The following is a 17,169-nucleotide window of genomic DNA, read 5'->3' as shown; positions in this document are numbered from 1 at the left end:
TTAAGTTACACTTCTCTTGTTTTTCTTTTAAAAGTAAAAATACAATTTTTTTCAATTACCCAACCGTTCTTCTTTCAATTATATCTACATTATCATTCTCTAAATTCATAAATTATTTGATTTTATAAATATATAATTAAAATTAAATTAATTAATTAATATAAAACAAAAATTAAATGTTAAAATAAAATATAATTCATATACATTAAATGAATAAAATAAAATAAAATAAAATGCATTGTCATTGTCGCCTATCACCACTCTTATATGATACCACTCTTATATGATGTCTGAGTCAATAACATTAATTAATTTTTGGTTTATGTAATGTATTTTAATATTTAAGTTAGTTTTTATTTAATTTTAATATATTTAATTTTAATTATATATATATATATATATAATTTATAAAATTAAATTAGTTGTGAATTTAGAAAGACAAGGTAGGAATAGGGTGTTAAGTGACGTTCCGTGCGGCACTAGTTACGATCTTCGTAAGAACGAGTACCTAGTCAGCCTTACTCGACGCAACACTCGACGTTTAATAGAATTGACACAATAATTATAAAGAGAGTAAAATCTTACAAAGAATAATATTATATCACTGAAATACTTGGTGATTTACAGTGTAATACCTCCCAGGTATTTATAGGGCTAATTATAGTTATATATAATGATGCATAATTTTTAAAGTGTTCGGATTGCCGGGTCGAGAGCTGTGGTTAATTTGGATATATGTGAGAGTAAATGGATATTTGGGTCGGATTGTGGGTTGACCCGCCCATAAACTTAAAATGGTTAAAAATAAAATTAAAAATGCTATAAGTATGGTTCGAACTTGCAACTTAACAAAATAAGTACAATATTTTAACCAACTAAGCTAATAACACTTTATATTTTAAATTCAACCCAAAATTTGATAAACGCGTGACATTTTAACAATATAAGTTCAACTTTTTAACTAACTAATCTATATATATATATATATAATGATGCTTAATTTTTAAAGTGTCCGTATTGCCGGGTCGAGAACTTGTTGGATTTTTTGTTTCCTTAGTCTATGAGGAAAAGCCCAGCAAATAGGCCCATTTGGGCCCCACTTTATTCACTTATTTGGGAGCACTATAAAAGGGGAGAAATCTTCTTTTGCAAGAAAGAAGAACAAAAGAAAGAGAGAGAAAATCAAGAAAGAAAAGAGGGAAAAACTTCAATTTCAGCAGCCTTAGTATTTTGATGATTGCCGGAGTTTGCACCGTTGGATCGTTCTAATTTTTGGACAGCAGCTTCACAACTTCTGGGCCAACATTCTGGACGGTGGAGATCGGATTCTGAGGTCTGGAGGTCGGGGTTTCATTGCCGGAACAGTAGTAGTTGTTTTTGGTGATATTCTTCCTTTCTTGTTCTTTGATTATTTTTATCCTTGATGTGCATGTTTCCAAGGGTATTATGAATTTGTATGCCTCTAGTATTGTCTAGAGAAGACTTTTGTATTGCTCTCTTACTGGTGATAGTGGATTTTAAGCGGCACTAGGTGTCCCGTGGTTTTACCCATTGAGGGGTTTTCCACGCTAAAATTCTGTGTTGTTTGTGTGTTCTTGCTTGGTGTGTTACTCACTGTGTTAGGGCTGTGTTGATTGCATTTTGCATACCTATTTGTTAGCTTCCTCACAGGTTTAAACGGTTTGGGAAAATGTTGCAAACGAAGGATAAATTCTGCATTTGTTGTTTACCGTTGTGGTGCATTTCCATCAAAGTGGTATCAGAGCCTTGGTTGCTTATTTGTGAATTGAACTGTTTGAACGATGAAAACTAATACAAGTAGGATGATTAATTTGAATGGTTCTAATTATCATGTTTGGAAAACAAAAATGGAAGATCTCCTATATGTGAAAGATTATTACTTACCTGTTTTTGCTATTGATAAACCTAAGAATAAAACAGATGTAGAATGGACTATTTTGCATAGACAGGTTTGTGGATATATTCGACAATGGGTGGAAGATAATGTGCTGAATCATATTATTGGGGAGACACATGCTCGTACTTTGTAGAACAAGCTTGAACAGTTGTATGCTCGGAAGACTGGGAACAATAAACTGTTCTTGATTAAGCAATTGATCAAGTTATAGTACAAAGATGGCACTCCTGTTACAGATCACTTAAATGCGTTTCAGGGCATTGTGAATCAGCTTTCAGGAATGGGTATCAAGTTTGATGATGAGATTCAAGGTCTATGGCTACTTGGTACATTACCGGATTCTTGAGAGACTTTTAAGGCATCCTTGTCCAACTCTGCACCGGATGGTATTATCACCATGGAATTGGCTAAGGGCAGTGTTATGAATGAAGAGATGAGAAGAAAGTCACAGGGTTCTCTTCACAATCAGATGTCTTGGTCTTTGAAAAGCGGGGGAGAAGTCAGAGTAGAGGTCCGGGTAACAAAGGAAATCAGCGTGGTACTAGCAACTCCGGTAAAGGGAAGTATACTAATATTGAGTGTTACTATTGTGTTAAAAAGGGGCACACAGTAAAGTTCTGCAGACAGGCAAAGAAAGAGAACAAGAAGAAAAACTACAACAACCAGAACAACAATCAAAGGAAAGATGACGATGGCAGTGACAAGGTTGAAGTGAATACTATCACTAATGATTTCTTTGTTTGTTGTGATGATAATTTGGTGAACTTTGCACATGATGAGGCGAGTTGGGTGATTGACAGTGGAGCTTCGTGTCATGTTACATCACGAAGAGATTTTTATTCATCTTACACTCCAAGTGATTTTGGGGATGTCAAGATGGGTAATAGTGGGCTATCAAAGGTTGTTGGCATTAGAGAAGTCTGTTTGAAATTTGATACTGGAATGGAGTTGGTTTTACAAAATGTAAAACATGTCCCGGATATGAGATTAAATTTGATTTCTACAGGTTTACTTGATGATGATAGGTACAACAACTACTTTGGTAATGGTTTGTGGAAACACACTCGTGGTTCTTTGATTGTGGCAAGAGGTAAAAGGTGTTCAAAGTTGTATGTGGTACAACCAAAGATCTCCAAGAGCATTGTTAATGCTGTGGAGAATGCTGACATGACTGAGATATGGCATAAGAGACTTGGTCATATGAGTGAAAAGGGCATGGCTTTGTTGTCAAAGAAGGAAGTGTTATCAGGTGTAAATGATGTTCAGTTGAAGAGGTGTTCTCATTGTCTTGCAGGTAAACAAAACAGAGTTTCCTTCAAGAGCCATCCTCCCTATAGAAGAGAGAACATACTTGATCTTGTTCATTCTGATGTTTGTGGTCCTATAAAGACAAAAACACTTGGTGGTTGCTCATATTTTGTCACATTCATTGATGATCACTACCGGAAGGTATGGCTTTATACTTTGAAGTCTAAAGATCAAGTTTTAGATGTGTTTAAGCAGTTTCATGCCTCAGTTGAGAGAGAGGCTGGAAAAAAGCTCAAGTGTATTCGGACAGACAATGGAGGTGAATACATTGGGCCATTTGATGCTTACTGTAGAGAGCATGGTATTCGGCATCAAAAGACTCCTCCAAAGACACCACAGTTGAATGGCTTAGCAGAGCGGATGAACAGAACATTGGTTGAGAGAGTCAAATGTTTGCTTTCACATTCAGGGTTGTCGCGTTCCTTTTAGGGTGAAGCGTTGAACACGACTGTACATGTTATTAATCTAACCCCTTGTGTTCCTTTGCAGTTTGATGTTCCTAACAGGGTTTGGAGCGGAAAAGATGTTTCTTACAGTCACTTGCGAGTCTTTGGATGCAAGGCATTTGTGCATATTCCCAAAGATGAAAGGTCAAAGCTTGATGTGAAGTCTAAGCTTTGTGCGTTCCTCGGCTATGGCGATGATGAGTTTGGATACATGCTTTATGATCCAGTTCAGAAGAAGCTTGTTCGAAGTCGGGATGTTGTGTTTATTGAAGATCAGATTTTTAAGGATGTTGAGAAGATAGAGACAGTTCTTCGACATAGTGATGATCTTATTGATTTGGGTCAAGTTCCTCTACAACATGTTGACACACAGGTTGGAGATGATGTTCCTATTGATGACCATGGTACTGATGATGTTGATGCTCAAGCGCAAGATGTAGATGAAGTTGTTCATCTAGAGTTACCAGTTCCAGACATGCCACCATGTGTTCCACTCAGACGGTCTACGAGAGATCGTCATCCTTCTATACGTTATTCTGCAAATGAGTATGTTCTTCTCACTGATGAGGGGGAGCCTGAGTGTTATGCAGAAGCTATAGAAGATGAGCATAAGAAAGAATGGCTGAAGCTATGCAAGATGAGATGAATTCCTTGTATAAGAACAATACTTATGAGTTGGTGAAGTTGCCTAAAGGCAAGAGAGCATTGAAGAACAAGTGGGTTTATAAGGTGAAGACTGATGAGTTCACCTCACAACCCAGATACAAAGCTAGATTGGTGGTCAAAGGATTCAGCCAGAAAAAGGGTATTGATTTCGATGAGATTTTCTCTCCGGTTGTGAAGATGGGTTCTATTCGGGTGGTTCTCGGTTTAGCGGTCAGTCTTGATCTTGAGGTTGAGCAGATGGATGTCAAGACTGCTTTCCTTCACGGTGAATTGGATAAAGAAATCTATATGGAGCAGCCTGAAGGGTTTCAGGTAGAAGGTAAAGAAGACTATGTGTGTAGACTTCAGAAAAGTCTATATGGGCTGAAGCAGGCACCGAGACAGTGGTATAAGAAGTTTGAGTCTGTTATGGGGGAGCAAGGCTACCGAAAGACTACTTCAGGTCATTGTGTTTTCTTTTAGAGGTTTGGTGATGATGATTTCATCATTTTATTGCTTTATGTTGATGACATGCTTATCGTTGGCAAGAATGCAGGAAGAATTGCTAAGTTGAAACAGTAGTTGAGCAAGTCTTTTGCAATGAAAGACTTGGGGCCTGTGAAACAGATTCTTGGGGTACGGATCACTCGAGATAGAGCTGCCAAGAAGTTACATATGTCACAAGAGCGATACATTGAGAAGGTGCTTTGTAGGTTCAACATGGACAAAGCTAAAGTGGTTAGTTCTCCTCTTACTACCAGCTTTAAGCTAACAGATAAAGATTGTCCTACTTCAAAGGAGGACATTGAAGATATGGATAAGGTTCCATATGCCTCAGCGGTTGGTAGCTTGATGTATGCTATGGTATGTACAAGGCCGGATATAGCTCATGCAGTTGGTGTTGTTAGTCGGTTTTTGTCAAATCCTGGCAGGAAGCATTGGGAAGCAGTTAAATGGATTCTCAGATATCTGCGCGGTACTTCCAAACTGGGTATCACATTTGGAAATGAAAAGCCGGTGCTTATGGGATACACAGATTCTGATATGGCTAGAAATAAGGATAACATGAAATCCACTTCTGGATATTTGATGACATTTGCAGGGGGAGCTGTTTCATGGCAATCAAGATTGCAAAAGTGTGTGGCCTTATCGACAACAGAGGCTGAGTATATGGCAGCAACGGAAGCTTGCAAAGAACTATTGTGGTTGAAAAGATTTCTGCAGGAGCTTGGCTTCAAGCAACAGCGCTACGTGGTTCTTTGTGATAATCAAAGTGCAATACACCTTGCTAAGAATTCCATGTTTCATAAGCGAACGAAACATATTGATGTGCGGTATCATTGGATTAGAGAATCTCTTAAAGATGGGTTGTTTGAACTTGATAAAGTTCACACTGATGATAATGGTTCCGATATGTTGACAAAGGCATTGGCAAGGGAAAAGTTGAAGGTGTGTTGTTCGATCGCCGGGATGGCGAACCCTTCCTCATAGTCAGGAAAAGGGGGAGATTTGTTGGGTTTTTTGTTTCCTTAGTCTATGAGGAAAAGCCCAGCAAATAGGCCCATTTGGGCCCCACTTTATTCACTTATTTGGGAGAACTATAAAAGGGGAGAAATCTTCTTTTGCAAGAAAGAAGAGCAAAAGAAAGAGAGAGAAAACCAAGAAAGAAAAGAGGGGAAAAACTTCAATTTCAGCAGCCTTAGTATTTTGATGATTGCCGGAGTTTGCACCGTTGGATCGTTCTAATTTTTGGACAGCAGCTTCACAACTTCTGGGCCAATATTCTGGACGGTGGAGATCGGATTCTGAGGTCTGGAGGTCGGGGTTTCATTGCCGGAACAGTAGCAGTTGTTTTTGGTGATATTCTTCCTTTCTTGTTCTTTGATTGTTTCTATATCCTTGATGTGCATGTTTCCAAAGGTATTATGAATTTGTATGCCTCTAGTATTGTCTAGAGAAGACTTTTGTATTGCTCTCTTGCTGGTGATAGTGGATTTTAAGCGGCACTAGGTATCCCGTGGTTTTTACCCATTGAGGGGTTTTCCACGCTAAAATTCTGTGTTGTTTGTGTGTTCTTGCTTGGTGTGTTACTCACTGTGTTAGGGCTGTGTTGATTGCATTTTGCATACCTATTTGTTAGCTTCCTCACAGGTTTAAACGGTTTGGGAAAGTGTTGCCAAACGAAGGATAAATTCCGCATTTGTTGTTTACCGTTGTGGTGTATTTCCATCAGAACTGTGGTTAATTTGGATATATGTGAGAGTAAATGGATACTTGGGTCGGATTGTGGGTTGACCCGCCCATAAAAATTTTACCGTAATATTTTTTTCACGGTTTTTTATATTATTACTCGTGTAAATGCACGGGATACATGCTAGTTACATTAATGACACACTAATTTAGGGCATTCCTTATAAGTGTCAATTAGTAATACACTAATTTAGGGATTCCTTCTAATTGTCAATTAGTGATGGACTAATCAAGGACATTCCTTTTAAGTATCAATTAGTGATGCGCTAATCGAGAACATGTTTTTCAACTCTCAATTAGTAATGCGTTAATCAAACATCTGTCTTTCAACTAGAATATTACTTGCGTTGGGCTTAAGCCTTCTCCTCTTCTTGGACCAGGAAGATTGGGCCGTGACAAGGAGAATGAAGAATCATCAATTACCTCATAGAAAACGCTTACTAATTCGATTTCAATCAACTCTCCAAGCTAAAGGTAGCTAAATTGTCATAAATGTCACTAAATGATGAAAAAGCGTCAGAAAAATGGATTTTAATGGCTATACATTTTATCCATACAACTTTCAATGGCGTAGGTACACTTTATAGCGACGCTTTTTATGTGTCGCCAATTTTTAAATTTTGTTTAAGCATGTTAATGTAAATTTTGCTAACATTTCTTATTCCATATTTATAGTTATTATAGTCTTTAGCTACCTCTTATTTTTAAAAGGGAGAACCATACTATATTCTTAAAATATTATTTTTTTAAAAAGAAAAAAAATCTATAGAGAGGAGAAAGCTTCTCCCAATATAGGAAATGCCAATGTGGAAAAACCAGGGGACTTGTATTATTTAGTTGTTGGCTTTCTTTCTTCTTTATTTTCTAATATTTATTATTATTATTATTTAGCTTAAGAGAAAGATGAATGAAGGATGCAACTTTAATTTCGGGCTAACATCTCTCCCATCCATCAAACTCATTTCTATTGTTTTTACTACCTTCTTCTTTCACCTATTCACTTTTCTCATTTCTTTTCTCTCCCCACCACCCCCTAAAAAAGTTCTCAAATCATGAAACTATCTTTGCTATCATCATCATTTTCTTTCTTTCCTAGTTCCTTGTCTAGGAAGAAAATATGTCATTACCAGTTTCCTATAACAACAAACACTAGATAAAGAAAGAAAGGGGTAATAGAAGTGTTCTTTTTAGTTGAAAAATGTTGCAAAGAGCTGCAAGCAATGCCTACTCATGGTGGTGGGCAAGCCACATTAGAACCAAGCAATCAAAATGGCTCGAGCAAAGTCTTCAAGGTAATATATACATAATCCTACAATTTTATGATTATGTTTTTGGTTTGATCTATAAGATCATGTCGATGATCATAAATAAATGCAGATATGGAGGAGAAAGTGCACATGATTCTCAAACTCATTGAACAAGATGGAGATTCATTTGCCAAAAGAGCTCAAATGTACTACAATGAAAGACCCGAGTTACTCAGCTTCGTCCAAGAATCATTCCGAGCCTATCGAGCCTTAGCCGAGAGATACGATCACATCTCAACCGAATTACAAAATGCCAACAACACCATCGCTCAAGTCTTCCCCGAACGAGTCCAATTCGAGATGGAAGACGACGACGATGACTATGGCTCTGCTCCTCCTCCTCGAGGACCCCCTCCAAAACCGATGCCTCCCCAAACCCCTCCTCCTAACATCCCCAAGGTTCCTCCTCCTAAAGCACCCATACGTAACTTAAAAGGCGTCATAACCTCTGCCTCAAGCCACTTGAAGGCTAAAAAGATGGTCAAGGCCATAAAAAACGCCGGCACTCACGCCAAAGCCATCTCGGGCATGACCAAAACGCAAGCCATCGTTGAGGTGGACAAACTTCAAAAGGAGATATTGTCTTTGCAGACCACCAAGGAGTTTATCAAAAGCTCTTACGAAAGCGGAGTAGCCAAGTTTTGGGACATCGAGAAACAGATTGAAGAAAAACAAGGGAAGATAACGCTCTTGCAAGATGAGTTTTCCGTTAGCAAGGTCATCGACGACGACGAAGCACGGAGTCTCATGGCTGAAGCCGCGCTTAAGTCCTGCTTGGATTCATTGACTCGCATGGAAGAGAAACAAGAGAAGTCCGTACAGGATATTCAAATCGAACACGCACGAGTCCAGGACGCTCGCAAGAAGATCAACTCTCTCAAATACGAATTACTCGACGATCAAACATGCCAAGAACAACAAAAGGATGAGGTGAAGGATCCAATCATTCCTCAACCCTCAATACCGAAAACGGAGGAGCTAGGAGAGAAGTTTGAGATAAGCTGCAAATCAGCCGTAACGGTATCTGAACTAGCGGAGAACATCGACGAGCTAGTCGAGAAGGTGATCGGCTTAGAGAATTCAGTTTCTTCTCAAGCCTCTCTTATAGTGAATCTAAGAAGAGAAACAGATGAACTTCAATCTCAAATTAACAACTTGGAAGGTGATAAGGCAAACCTGATTAACGACAAGAAGACACTCGTACACAAGATCAAGAAAATGGAGGCAAGGTTGCGTAGGGTGCAAGAACTTACCAAGAATGCTGAAGATAAGAAACGCCAACTGGATACTAATTTCAATGAAGCTCATTCTAACCTAGATCACTTAGCAGATGAGGTACATAACGTGGAGCCCGATAAAGAAGAGCCCGATGACACACAATCACCCGATCAAGATCAAGTACTACAGCCGCCGAACAAAGAAGAAAAAGGTCAATCTTCTTCAGCCACCACCAATAAAGGAGAAAGTGGAGAGAAATCTAAAGCAGTTGTGTCAAAAGATCAACAAGAAGAGGAGGAGGAAGAAGAGGAAGAAGAAAAAGAAAGCAAATCTAAAACTGGGCTGCACGAAAGAGAAACCGTTCTGCTGAATGATTACAAAGCCATCCTTCATAAGTACGAGGATGTCAAGAACAAGATGTGTGAATTAGAGAAGGTAGGCTTATCGCAGGTGAAAGAATTAAGAGGAGCAGTTTTCAAGAGGGATGAAGAGATCAAAAGCTTAAGGCACAGAATCTACATTCTACAAACAAATTCAGACAAAAGCAATAGCAATGGAGAACAACAACCACGGGAGCCAAACGAGACTCAATCAAATCCATTCACAATGAAAGATGAAGATTTCATAAACTGGATAGTCACAAATGAACAAAGTGAGTCAATGTCACCAGTTGAAGAAAAGATTCGTATGGACATTGACGCATTACTGGATGAGAATTTGGATTTCTGGTTAAGGTTCAGCACCCAGTTCCACCAAATACAGAAATTCAAAACAGCATTCCAAGATCTACAAGCCGAGGTGTCAAAACTTAAGGAGAAAGAGGAAGCAGCAATCGCACTTGAAAAGGAAAAAGAAAAGGAGAAGGAGAAGGAGAAAGACAGAGACAAGTCATCAAGTAAAGAAGGAAGCACTAGATCTAAAGACAAGGACAAGTCAAACAGAGAAGGAAGCACTAAATCCAAAGACAGAGATAAGTCGAACAAGGAGGGAAGTACTACCTCAAAGGACAAAGATAAATCGAACAAAGAAGGAAGTACTACATCAAGGGACAGAGAGAAGACAACTAAAGAGGAAAGCACTACATCAAAAGAAACAGATACTACTACTAATAACAATAATATATCTAACGAAACTACAACAGACAAGCCAAGTAGAGAAGGAACTACTAGAATAGATGCCAAGGATATCCGACCAATATATAAGCACATGAGAGAGATACAAACAGAACTAACCCTTTGGGCAGAGCAAAGTGAATCCTTGAAAGATGAGATGGGTCGAAGGTTCTCATCTTTGTGCGACATTCAGGATGAAATAACTGAAGCCTTGAATGCCTGCGTGGTTGAGGAAGAGATTAAGTTTACTAGTCACCAAGCTGCAAAGTTCCAAGGTGAGGTTCTGAACATGAAACAAGAAAATAATAGAGTCAAAGAAGAATTATTAGCAGGTCTGGATCATGTTACTGCACTCCTACTTGAAATTGAGTCCACAATGGAGCAATTAGACGATGACTATGCGATTTCAGGGCCAAGGAACTCTACACAATTGTCTAATTCACCAAATCGTTCACGTGTCCCTCTACGATCCTTCATCTTTGGAACTAAACCCAAGAAAAAACATTCAATCTTCTCCCTCCATAAGAAGATTGACGTGAGAAAATCTGTAATCCAATTGTAAAAAATTCCAGTGATGTATTTACTTCTTTTTTTCGGTTTGTTCTATTTGTTGCTTTTAGTAAAGAGATAGAAGACAATGTTTTTCAGAGACTTTTTCTTACCTGTATGCCAAGCAGGAGTTTTGTATATGTACGCGCCCAAAGAATACTTAACATCGCAGGAATAGTAATTATGATGAATAAAATTGCATCAAAGACGGAATAACCCATAAACAGCTCAAATATTTCTACATATTCTATTTAATCATCTTCACCATATGTTTGTAGAATTGCCCATAAAATCTTACATGTTATGTGCTAAATGACACTTCTGACACAACCTTCGCTCCCCTTCCCCTGGCTATGTAAAGCCCTATGTGATGCATCAATTCCTGCCAACAGTTAAAAACGAACATTTTCCATAAACTAGTATGATGTGGTTTATTTCTTTCATATTCTGAATAATCAAACTCTGGTTCAATTGTAGAACCGTGTCAGTATCTCAAATTCTAAGTAATAATAGAGCTTAGAGGAGACCACTAGACTTTAAAATGATAATAATACCTGTGGATGTGCAATAGCCCCTTTAATGTTTTTGGCAACATCAGCTGGTAAATCAAAGGTGGCACAGCCAGAAGAGTACACCAAAACCTCCTCCAAAGGATCGAGAAATCCGCGATTCTTAGCAGAAAGAGCAGCGCAAACAAAGTCTAGCACGCATATGTCAGTGCATATCCCTACCACCAATATCTTCAAACAGAGTTCATATTAGATTCATATGCATTCCCTCCATCTCATAAACCAAAACAATAAAGCGAGTTTGTGCGATGAACAAATGACCTATACCCTTTTGATCTGGTTAGTTTTCACCCAATCGATGAAAACATTGGAACCATCCTTCTCGGTAGAACCAATATACCCATCGATGCAATTCTTGCGTCTGAGAGTAACACTCGGTTCATTTTCCAACCATTTCAGCCCTAAATTTCAGACATCAACCAAAACAAAACAAAAGAAAAAATGTATATCAGTGATGTTTTTTATACTTGTAAATTCTTCTTCCAATACAGAAAGCTCAGCACATCCTTCAGACTGAAAATATAATTGCCTGGAACTAATTCTGCTTCTTCGGTTCCAACTAGACAGTGAGGAGGATAAGGGTGCTCAGGAATATCAGGATGGTGAGTATCAAGAAGAGCATAAATCGGCCACTTCTTTTCAGCAAAATTCCTGGAAATTCGAACTGTCTCTTGAACCATTCCAGAAATTTGTTCATCAGGAACTGGTGGAGCCTGCAGTTAGTACATGCTGATTTTAATACTAATACTATATCTAAAAGGCTCCAAGTGGAAACGCAGCAGTAAAACTATCTAAAATCAGATGATATTTATCAGCATTATCCTGTCATAGCCATAAGCCAGCTTCTAGGTTATGAGTTAATCTTCCTCACTCCAAAAAAGGACGAATTAAACGAATCTGATTTGAAATTACGCTATCGGGAACAGAGAGGAGAAGTAAATTACCAAATTTCCAGCGCCGACGGTACAAAAGCCATTGACGACGTCGACAATAACCAAACCTGTCTTCACATCGCCGTCCAGGACAAGAGTTTCCTGCTCCACCGGAAGCTCTTCCTTCAACAGATCAATCTTCGTTGATGAAGCCATTTCCTTAATTTCTGATGAAAAAACGAAAGATGTAAACGACAGTAATCCGATTCCGATCAATGAGACGAAATGAATGAATCAGATTCAATACAACAAGAATAATCAGTCAATGTGCATGCAGACCTGTGGTTTCTGCGGCGCTTCCAAACTCAGTCAATGAAATAATGGAGAATCTGATCCCTTTCACTATCAAAATGATTCATTAAAAAAGTAAGTCAAACTTAAAATTAAAAAGTATTTTAAAGATATTATTTTTTAATAGATATGCTTGAATTGAAGAGTTTATGATAATGAAACTTGGCTTTTATCAATGAAACTAAAAAACATGTTCTAAATAAAAATATATTTAGAAAAGAGTATTGACTAATAACCTAAAAATCTGAGGGTTTGATTTCCATTAGGTACCTAATATACAAGAAAAAAAATTGTTTATTAAAGTTAGCAATTCAACTGTTTTTAATTAAAATAAATATTTATATTAACAATTTTTTCACTAAATTCCATATGTTAATTCTTCATGTGATTGATAGTTATACGTAGTATTTGATAATTCAAACCGATTATGTCGTTATATCTAGGGGTGTTCAATATTTGGTCTGAACCGAATATCCGACCGAATTTGAATTCACCGAATTCGAATAAACCGAATTCGAAATACATTTTCGGTTTTCGAATCGAATTTTAAACCGATTCGAATTAAAATACGGTTTTCGGTTTGGTTTTCGAGTTTAGGTTTCAACTCGAAAACCAAACCGAAAACCGAATTCATTTTTATTATTTATTTTTATTATATATTATATAACTTATTACATATTTATATTAAATTATCATGGACCTCCTACTAGATCCCTATATTAAATCCATAATCCCTAATTCATTTTCTCATTTCTCTAGTTGTCAACGCCTCTCAACCGCCATATATTGTCGTCGGCGACACTATTTTACTTTCGTCGTTTAATTGTCGAATATATATTAGCGTTAAACTAAGTTTGCGTGATTTATATTTTTTTATAATTTAAGTAGATAAGATCTCTTTAATAACTTATTTATTTTGTTCTCTTTTTTAAAAAATTATATTATGGGTAGGTGATGGATGTTTTATATTTGGTCTAAACCGAATATCCGACCGAATTCGAACCGAATTCGAATTCACCGAATTCGAATTCACCGAATTCGAATTTATTCAAATCGGTTCGGTTTTCGAATTTGCTTAAAAAAAATAAAAATTCGAAGAACCCGAACCGAAAACTCGAATAACCCGAAAACCGAACCGATGAACACCCCTAGTTATATCGACATTATTTGAACAGAAAAATATCTGATTTAAGTTTTAATTGATTATAAAGATCATAATGATTGAATATAAAATGTATTCAAATGATTGAACTAAACAATTTGTAATATATTAATTAATATTATGATTTTATATGCAAACTTAATTTTACGTTTAAGTTTAATAAATAAATTTATTTGAAATCTATATATATATATAATGATGCTTAATTTTTAAAGTGTCCGGATTGCCGGGTCGAGAGCTGTGGTTAATTTGGATACTTGGGTCGGATTGTGGGTTGACCCGTTTTTAAATTTAATACGGTTAAAAATAAAATTAAAAATGCTAGAGGTATGTTTCGAACTTGCAACCTAACAAAACAAGTACAACTCTTTAACCAACTAGGCTACAAAGACTTTATATTTTAAATTCAACACCAAATTTGATAAACGCGGGACCTTCTAATATTAATATAAGTTCAACTTTTTAACTAACTAACTAATCTATATATATATAATGATGCTTAATTTTTAAAGTGTCCGGATTGCCGGGTCGAGAGCTGTGGTTAATTTGGATACTTGGGTCGGATTGTGGGTTGACCCGTTTTTAAATTTAAAACGGTTAAAAATAAAATTAAAAATGCTAGAGGTATGTTTCGAACTTGCAACCTAACAAAACAAGTACAATTCTTTAACCAACTAGGTTATAAAGACTTTATATTTTAAATTCAACACCAAATTTGATAAACGCGGGACGTTTTAATATTAATATAAGTTCAACTTTTTAACTAACTAATATATAATGATGTTGAGTAAATGGATAATTGGGTCGGATTGTGGGTTGACTCACCCATAAACTTAAAACGGTTAAAAATAAAATAAAAAATGTTATCCGTAATTTTTTTTCACGGTTTTTATATTATTACTCGTGCAAATGCACGGGTTAAATGCTAGTTGTTATTATATTACTAAACAATTGATTTTATTTAATTAATTAATTTAGGGTTAAATGCTAGTTGTTATTATATTACTAAACAATTGATTTTATTTAATTAATTAATTTAAAATAAATTTAAAAATATCAAATATAAATTATTAAATATATAAGTTCAGATATCCAAACAATTTTCATGCAGCGACCTTATATGAAAATATCTGAATTGGAGTAAAACAAGTCAATGTTAATAAATTTTTTAATATATACCTAATTAAAACAAAAATATATGATAGGGTAGCGAAAGACCGTGAATCTGATGTGGCATGTCAAATGTAGGCCACGTTGAATAGGAGAGAAAAAAAATTCAATAAAAAAGAGTTTTTCGCTCACACAGTTCCCATTTCATCTCACATCATCTCTCTTTACGCTCGGTCGCATCTCTTCCATTTATTCTTCTCATCTTCCGTATGATCGTAGACTTTCTTCCTTTCGTCAACCTAAGCTACTCAACTAAAGCTCTTGTGAAGCGAAAATGATATGTTTTAATCACAACCATTTCAATTTTATTTCTCATTTTAGTGTTCTTTCAAACTTTACGTTTTATTTCTTATCTCTTTTGAAATTTATGTGTATCTCTCATTTGATAATTATGAATCACATAAACAAATCATTGTGTTTACTAAATCGATAAATAAATCGGAAGATAAACCTGTGAGGTAACGCATTGAAAACTGTCGGTAGATAAAACTAGTATTCATATATTGTTAACAATTTTTTGAGATTGTGATATGGTGTTTTAAACCGTTTTTATTCATACTGATACATATGTCCAACTTAAACCATTTTTATTTACGATATACGATGCTAAAAAATAGATAAGGTATAGATTTGACTGAACTTTGTGATCTCGAGGTTTTCTTTAGAATCAATTTTAAATAAAAAGAACACATGATGCGTTCAAACGTTACAGAAGGGAGAGAATAAATAAAACAATAAGTGAATGATTTGATTTTATGTCAAAAATTGTTATAATCATTTAGAATGCTTGCATATAAGACTTTTAATGTTTGAAAATTGAATTTATACAACAAATTTTCATGTAAATCGCTTGACAAGGCCATGTACAACGATTAACTACTTTATGTAAATTGATTGTCACCTTCATGTAAAGCGTTTCACACAATGTCAAGCGATTTACTTGAGTGTTTTCCATGGACCACTAACATTTTTTGGTAAGTGATCAATTGACCTCTAAGTATATTGTTGTAGTTTATTATATATAATTTTGTCGATAACATGTTTTATATATGCAAATAGATCAATTGTGCTACTTGGACCAAGTCATTGAGCACAGGGTACACCAAAACATTCTCAGACGTTTCCCAATTTTGGGATGCTAGGACGACAATAAGCTGTATGAGAGAGTTTCTTATGAGTCCAAACATTAAAGATTTAGACAGGGTAGAATTATTGCACGCATTCTAATTATTCAAGAGGAGGATCAACCTTCTAATGATCTGCTTGAGAAAGACTTGCCTCAGAAGTACATGTCTCTGAAAAAGTAGCATGACACTACAATGCTTGATAGGGGATTGTCATCAACTATTGTCAATACGTTCAAAACAATTTCAGAGTCTGCACAACTATTGGTAGAAGGTGCACAAAAGCTAGAAGACATATCATAGGGTCTTAACATCAATGCACTTCATATTTTTTAAATCGATACTCTCCCTCTTAACGAACTCATAAAATATAATGCATTAATCAAAAGTGTCTTCCTAAATAAATTTTGAGAAGGCAAATATTCATCGAGGAGTTGAAGACCCTAACGACATCAACAATTCTCCTCACCAAGACATACACACTAAAATGAATGAAGGAACATCCACACAATGCCTCTCAGTTGTAGAAGTTCCTCCTTCGTCGATTCAACTCTTGAGAACACCAAAAGAAGTAATGGCTTTGCCACCCTCCGAAGTAGTTCATCCTCCACCCTCCGAATCAATGGCTCCTCTGTTGGAAACGTTAGTGGACAATCGACGTATTCACTCACAAACTTAAGATAAGATTAAGAAAAAGATTTTATTTCAGTTCATCTTTTTTCTGCAAATACAACTACTCTATTTATATTAGGACAAAAAACTTTTAAATAGTCATAATTAATGTTATTAAGACCACTATTAAACAAAAGATAATAACGTCTAATATTAACTAGACATTTAATTCTAATTAAGACATATATTAAATAAAAGATAATAACGTCTAATTTCCAATTAATTAATTTTATTTTCAACACTCCCTTGTAAAATTATTTCTTTTTCATGATTCCAAACATACTCCTTATTCTGTTAAAAATTTCCACTCTAAAAGGCTTCGTAAAAATATCTGCAATTTGATCAACAAATTTCACATATTCAAGTTTGATCTCTTTTTTCGTAATACTCTCTCGGATAAAGTGATGTTGCGTATCGATATGCTTACTTCGATCATGAAAAATAGGATTCCTTTCTAGAGCTTGAGCAGACTTGTTGTCGAAAAAAATTATGGTCG

At 36.0% G+C, this 17,169-nt stretch overlaps 2 protein-coding genes across 2 annotated transcripts; one reads left to right on the top strand and one right to left on the bottom strand.

Moving 5' to 3' along the window:
* The first annotated feature begins 7,752 nt into the window (after positions 1–7,752).
* On the top strand, positions 7,753–10,961 carry LOC124921491 (protein NETWORKED 2D-like). Its single transcript, XM_047462163.1, has 2 exons — positions 7,753–7,859; positions 7,945–10,961. Exons 1-2 carry the CDS (start codon positions 7,766–7,768, stop codon positions 10,764–10,766), a joined length of 2,916 nt encoding a protein of 971 aa, XP_047318119.1. The 5' UTR covers positions 7,753–7,765; the 3' UTR covers positions 10,767–10,961.
* LOC124921492 (nicotinamidase 1) lies at positions 10,927–12,575 on the bottom strand. Its single transcript, XM_047462164.1, has 6 exons — positions 12,534–12,575; positions 12,267–12,421; positions 11,852–12,035; positions 11,590–11,723; positions 11,308–11,493; positions 10,927–11,135 (listed from the first exon to the last, which is right to left on the bottom strand). The coding sequence occupies exons 2-6, from the start codon at positions 12,408–12,410 to the stop codon at positions 11,055–11,057; spliced, it is 729 nt and encodes a 242-aa protein (XP_047318120.1). The 5' UTR covers positions 12,411–12,421; positions 12,534–12,575; the 3' UTR covers positions 10,927–11,054.
* Positions 12,576–17,169: the final 4,594 nt, after the last annotated feature.

Source organism: Impatiens glandulifera, chromosome 1 (genome assembly GCF_907164915.1).
Source record: "Impatiens glandulifera chromosome 1, dImpGla2.1, whole genome shotgun sequence".
NCBI lineage: Eukaryota > Viridiplantae > Streptophyta > Magnoliopsida > Ericales > Balsaminaceae > Impatiens > Impatiens glandulifera.
This window is presented reverse-complemented; position numbering and strand designations above follow the sequence as displayed.

Excerpts from the sequence above, each read along its gene's own strand:
- LOC124921491 (XM_047462163.1), top strand. The coding sequence starts at position 7,766 with ATGTTGCAAAGAGCTGCAAGCAATGCCTACTCATGGTGGTGGGCAAGC. Across the intron at positions 7,860-7,944 it reads GCTCGAGCAAAGTCTTCAAG|ATATGGAGGAGAAAGTGCAC; the intron begins GTAATATATACA and ends AAATAAATGCAG.
- LOC124921492 (XM_047462164.1), bottom strand. The coding sequence starts at position 12,410 with ATGGCTTCATCAACGAAGATTGATCTGTTGAAGGAAGAGCTTCCGGTG. Across the intron at positions 12,036-12,266 it reads CCGTCGGCGCTGGAAATTTG|GCTCCACCAGTTCCTGATGA; the intron begins GTAATTTACTTC and ends TACTAACTGCAG. Across the intron at positions 11,724-11,851 it reads AGAAGCAGAATTAGTTCCAG|GGCTGAAATGGTTGGAAAAT; the intron begins GCAATTATATTT and ends TCTGAAATTTAG.